This window comes from Mesoplodon mirus (assembly GCF_964341445.2).
Source record: "Mesoplodon mirus genome assembly, chromosome: 14".
Lineage (NCBI taxonomy): Eukaryota > Metazoa > Chordata > Mammalia > Artiodactyla > Ziphiidae > Mesoplodon > Mesoplodon mirus.
Genome location: NC_138990.1, coordinates 12,685,545 through 12,691,544, shown reverse-complemented (window position 1 = coordinate 12,691,544; position 6,000 = coordinate 12,685,545). Strand labels below are relative to the sequence as shown.

The following is a 6,000-nucleotide window of genomic DNA, read 5'->3' as shown; positions in this document are numbered from 1 at the left end:
GAAAAAGTTACATGCCAAGTTTTCCTCACAACGTGATTCTGAGTATTAAACATTACAAAAAGAGACATTCGCTACAACCTCGAACGAGAAAGTACATTTCCCCATTATTTAAGCAACCAAGGTTTTTTGTTTTTTGTTTTTTAATGACGACTCAAGAAACGGAATAAATGACGACTCAGCAGCCGCGAGTTATTATTACCCCACCCGGGCTCACAACCGCTCATGGCTTTAAGGGCCCGTTTGTTAGGACACGTCTGAAACTCCCCATCACTGGGAGGCGGCGTCTCGCAGGGAAAGCCTCGGACCGGCGCGGACCGGCCCTGGAGGCGCGGAAGGACTGCAGGTCCCGCGGGACGCCCCCCCCTCCCTGAACTACAAGCACCGCCCGGCACCGCCATCAGAGACTGCCTCCTCCGCCGCTTCGCAGGGGAAGCGTGAGAGCTCGCCCCCGGAGGTGATTGACGGGGCGTCTCCTCCAATGGGCGGCGCGCTCGGCCCCGGCGGGCTGGGCAAGGGCCGCGGCACGCGGAGGAATCTCTCCTGCCCTTTAGTCCCGGGCTAGGTGTTGCGGCAGGCGCCATTTTACCGAGTCGCCTGTCGCGGGTGCCGCCATGTTGGTGAGGAGAAATCACCGTTACGGCCACTGTCCAAATCCCCGCGTCGCTGCGCGCCGCCCGCCCGCTCCCAAGCCTCAGCCACCGGCGGCGAATAGAGACTAAAGCGGCAGCGCCGGCAGCGCGGGGCCGTGGCCCAGTGTTTGCAGTTAGAGCCCCACCTCTCTGGCGTGGTTGTTAATAGACTGGAAAGTCTGTGTCTGTGTCGCTCACTAGTAACCGTGAGTTTTTACCACTTCGTCACCTCCCGGCGGCGGCCGGGAGCAGGTACCCGCAGGCGGCGCAGGGATCCTCCCCGCGCCCCGCCGCCGCCGGCCTCGCAGACCTGCCCTCCAGCCCCGCCCCGTTCTTGACCAAACATGACAGACTCTGAACATGCAGGGCACGACAGGTCGGGAACCCTTCTTGTCTGTCTTTCTGTCGGCTGAGAGGAGGGGTCTGGGGCGGCGGGAGCGGGCCGGGGCCGCGCGCCTCCTGCATGACTTAGACGTCTCTGTGTGGCTCCATCCGTCCCATGACGTGCGCCCGGATGGAGAGCCCGGGCCCGTGGCCGCGGGGAGGCCGGCCCGGCCGCGTCCGCCTCCCCGCGCGGGGTCCTTCCCGGCCGGCCCCGCCCCCGGCCGCACGTGCGAGCCCCCCGCCCCCGGGCGGGCTCGGCGGCGCCGGGCGGCTCCCGCGCGCCGGCTCGGGGCTGCGGTCCAGTCCGCGCTCGGAGGAAGCGGTTCCCGGTGCGGGCCCCGGCGTCCCAGTCCGACGAGGACCCGCCAAGAATTGTCAATAACTGGTGATTTATTTGACTACTACCCTAGTACACTCCTAAAAATAAACATGTGTGGTTTTTTGGTGTTTTTCTAGGAAAATTTTAAGCAGCTCCTAAAGGCCGTGTATCTGTACAGGCTTACCCCTCGCAGTTCGAAATGGCAAGTTTCAAATGTTAACACAAAATAGTTAGACTTTGCAAACCTGAGTGTAGCACAGATCTCTCCTAAAGTAAAAACTCCACGGATCGTCCAGTCTAGCCCGATTTTCTAAATACTGTGATGTATCATTTGAACATTTAACTGAGATTCTGATTTTTTATCTTTACTGTGGCTTAAGAGGCCTGTTCTTCGTTCCGTTTAACGGTTTGCGGGTATTTACTATTTTAAATAGCGCAAGTAGCATCCTTAAGTTTCGGTTAGGTTTTGAATTCATATTGATATCCATCTTAATCGTTAAAAAAGAAAGGGTGGGCTTTCATTCATTAAAATTGCTGGAACAAAATCCACTGCATCTGATTCTTATTTAGAATATTTAAAAGATCCAGAACCCGGCAGTTACTCCCTTGTGAATAGCATTAATCAAAAGTATACGTTGTACTCTAGGCTGTATACAAATTGCTGAAGTTTTGCCTGTGGAGTAATGTGACCTGTTTTGGTAAAGTATACCAAACACTTTTTTTTTTTAATCCAAAAGTAGAAATCACAAACATTACTGAAATGTTGAAATATCGAAATATATGGCAACTTTGAGAAGGATAAAAATATTATTTTAACAATCTTGGTACAGTAATAATAAATGTAGACAGCCAGAAGGAAGTTAATTAAACGTGTCGTAATTTTTAGAAAGTCAAAAATGCTCTTAAAAAAATTATGGGTATGTAAGCCTGCACTTGACACATTTTTCATGATTATTTTACATTATCCTGTTATTAAAATGAGGAAATTCTTGGAATGGGTTAACTAATAACCTGCGGAGTTTCCCACTCTGACTGTCTGTGGACAAACCAATGATGGGGTTTTGCAAATACAGCCTAAAATTCTTTCTTTTGTGTGAAAGAAGGAAATCTGTTCTCCTCTGTTAGTTCACAGAGCAACTTCAATATGTAGAATTATGTATTCTACATAAGGAAGCAACCATGTTGCCCAATTCAGATATCGAATTAATTTTCTAGTAAGGAACTGTGATGCCAAACTTTAAAAAGAATTTGAAATTTTAAAATACTGAATTAGAAATTTAAAATAAAATTTTAAATATTTCTTTGTAAGATATATAACCAGCTTCGTGGTAGGAAGTAGGGATTAAGCAGTAGTGTATTTAGTCTTTTCTTTGTTTTATATTAGGATTAAGAAAAATATTTCCTAGTGATTTCTGAAGCAAAAAGATTAGCTCTGTTTTAATTTATCCATTTGGTAAGTGGCTGTACTATTCTGAGGCAAGAAGTTTTATCTTTTTCACACCTTTTTTAGTCAACCTACATGAAAAACAAAGCAACTATATCTAAAAACAAAGTGAACTAGGATTCAGGAGAAGTGGTTCTAGCTCCAACTTTGCTACCACTTAGCTTTGTGAACTTGAGCAGGCTTAGTTTCTTAATTGTTAAGAAGGTTGTGTAAGAATTTTTCGAGTTCTACAGAATCAGTGGTTCTCAACCTTCTCTGGGGAGCTTTTTAAAAAATGTTGAAATTGTTTCCATTGGTCTGAGCTTTAAGATTTTTTTAAGCTCCTCAGTTAATTCTAACATGTATCAGATTGAGAACCACTGTACTAAATCAATATTAGCTAATCATCAGAATCACTTTGAGGAATAAAGATTTTTGTCCTGTCCAGAGCAACTGAATCAAAATCTCTAGGGGGAAAAAAAAAATCTCTAGGGGAGGATTGTGGTAATCTGTATTTTTAATGGGCTCCCTGGGTAATTCTTAAGAAATTTGGGAAAAAATGGACTAATCTGTGGAATCCCCAAATATTCTGTGCTTTCATATTATAGTTATTTTATACTGTAATAAAACTTTCCATGAATTAGTTGGAGAAGATATATGAATTCTGGTATTTGGAGCTTGGCATTGTCTAAAGGATATTCTTTTTTTGTCATTTTTGAAAACATATTGGAAAAAAGATACAGGAAAAAAGTTAAATCTATGATTTTTATTTACAACTGCTATGATTATACAAATTAAAATATTACTGTGATGGTTTACATGAGAATGAGATTCTACATGTAAATGGAAATTCACAGAATGCACAATTTTTTCTTTTAAAAAATTTTCTTGTACATGTTTTACATGGTGAACATTTTGCATAGGATGTGTTTGCCAAATGAGTTAACTTTAAAAAAAAACACCCATTTGTACTTTCCTTTAAATATTTTTGTAGACTGTTAGAAGAGGACTTCTGCATAGATCTTTAGAATTAATTAATAGAGGTGGAGGAGTTGGAGCAAGTCAAAGGAGATTAAAGTTCTTGTCTCTCTTTTCATTCAGTTCTTCCCTTTCAGCCAGTTCTCTTAGGCACAGCTCCAGCCACCTAGCTTTATATTTCAGCTGGATGTTGACCTAATTAAAACAACTCACAGATAACTCTTAAAGGCTAAATACTCTGAGGCCCTGCTCTGGACACATCTACAGTTGAGAAGGAAAGATAAATATGTGCCCAAGTAATTGTTACATATTTTTTGAAATATGCTAAAGGTAAAAAGTTTTAAGGGCCTACACTGGGGAAAAGGATAATTTTAACATGATCAGTATGAGAGCTTGTGATTCTCAGAGTCTAACTGATAGGAGGTATGGGTAATACTTTCCTTTGGGAGGAAGTTATTCTTTGCCCATGATGAACAACCTTCCCACCTTCTTTCCCTCCTCTCCCCGCTTTCCTTCCTCATGTAAACTGAGATCACCAAAACTCCAGCTAGTCAGAATTGTAGTAGTTTATATTTCCCCTTCCCTTCTCTCCCCCACATAGCAATTGAAACCTTACACCGGAGAGTATGAAGAGGTGAGGGTGAAGAAGATGATTACACTTTCCATTTGTAACGGGGCTTTCCTTTGATTCACACATTAATCCCATGAGGTAATATAGTATTGCAATGTTCAGTAATTTCTCTGAGATCCCACAGATAGAGCCTAGGTAAGAATCCAGAAGGCAAACTCCTACCTGCAGTGTTATTTTTAACCCTTCATTAAGTTTGCATGGGGAAGTAATCCAGTAAGTTCTAGCCTTTACTTCTTGAATTGTTTGGGATTGAAATGTGGTATATTTAAGAGAGCTATGTTTTCTGAATGAAACCTTGGTTCTGATCCTAGTTTTTCCTCTAGCTTGGTTAATGCTCTCTTCTTTTTCATGATTATTCTTCGTATTTGTGAAATAAGGTAGTTGAACTAGATTACTTCCAATCTCCCTTCCTACCTTAAGAAGTCAATAATTTTCATTTAAACAGTTGCAGATGCCTTTTCTTACATCAGAGTTCACTTTGATGTCCTACACAATGTCTGGTTTTACAAACAACCAGTCAAATCATTATGCTGTACACCTTAAACTTACACAGTGCTGTATGTCAATTATATCTCAATGAAACTGGAAGAATAAATTAACTAATTGTCTAGTGAGGGAAGGCATTGACTCCAGTAAACAAGAGATTGGTAAATTTCCCAAATTCACAAATAATCTGACTCCAGAGCCCACACTTTTATGGTAGAATAGACATCTTCATCACATGAGAATGTATATATATATCAGAATGCCAATTTAGTCATGTAAAACGAGGAGTTTTTAAGGTGTCCTAAGTTAATTATCATTAAAATTATAACGTAAAACCACATAAAAATAATCTGTTTATAAAAGTGGTACAAAAATAACCTAGATTTAGAACTCATGATACTCAATATTATACATATGTTGCTGTTTATCATTAACGTACTTGAATTCATTTGGTCCATATAGAAAGAACAGATATTAATGTCTTCATACTATAGTTTCGGAAACAGATTTAGAGGGTAAATAACTTGACCAAGGTGGCTAAGCAGCTGAGAAGCACAATCTGTATCTTATGGCATTCGGTTTCAGTACTCTCTGTTGCCTCTATTTTGTCATAAAGATAGGAAATCTGATACCAGATGCTGGGTTGGATTTGGGACACTTAAAAATTTTTTTGTTTTTTTTGTTTTTTTTTGAGGTATTGATCACAGGCAATTTCATCCTAGTTCACTATAAATTCATCTTATATGACAAAGGGTTTTTCTAAATCTTAAAACATTAAAAGTTGAATTTATAAAGGATATTACTTTTTTCACATTATTTTAAAAGGGATTAGGAAATCAATGAAATTAACTAACTTAAATCTACAAATTTTTAACTATAGAAAACATAAGTTTCAAACTATTAAGGGAATTCATTGAAAATTTGTAAGAGGTCAGAAGAACTGATACCTCTTTGCTTGGATTTTCCTTGAATATTTGCAGCTGACAATAAAATGTTAGATCACTGGTACTTGTGTGTGGGGTTAAGTTCTTTATAACCTCTACTCTTTGGCCTATAAAGGAGGTTATGGGTTGATTTCTACACCCTTAGAGTACATAGGAGTCTGTTTTAAAATTATGTTTTGTGCAAGCAAATAAAAATGAAATAGAAT

At 40.8% G+C, this 6,000-nt stretch overlaps 1 protein-coding gene across 1 annotated transcript in view; it reads left to right on the top strand.

The window, feature by feature from the left end:
* The first annotated feature begins 570 nt into the window (after nt 1-570).
* The window catches only part of ZC3H6 (zinc finger CCCH-type containing 6), a 54,853-nt gene continuing 49,423 nt past the window's right edge, over nt 571-6,000 (top strand). The window contains exon 1 of the mRNA XM_082643077.1: nt 571-1,005. Coding sequence (XP_082499203.1) covers nt 974-1,005 — 32 coding nt within the window. The 5' untranslated portion in view covers nt 571-973. The remainder of the gene's footprint in view (nt 1,006-6,000) is intronic.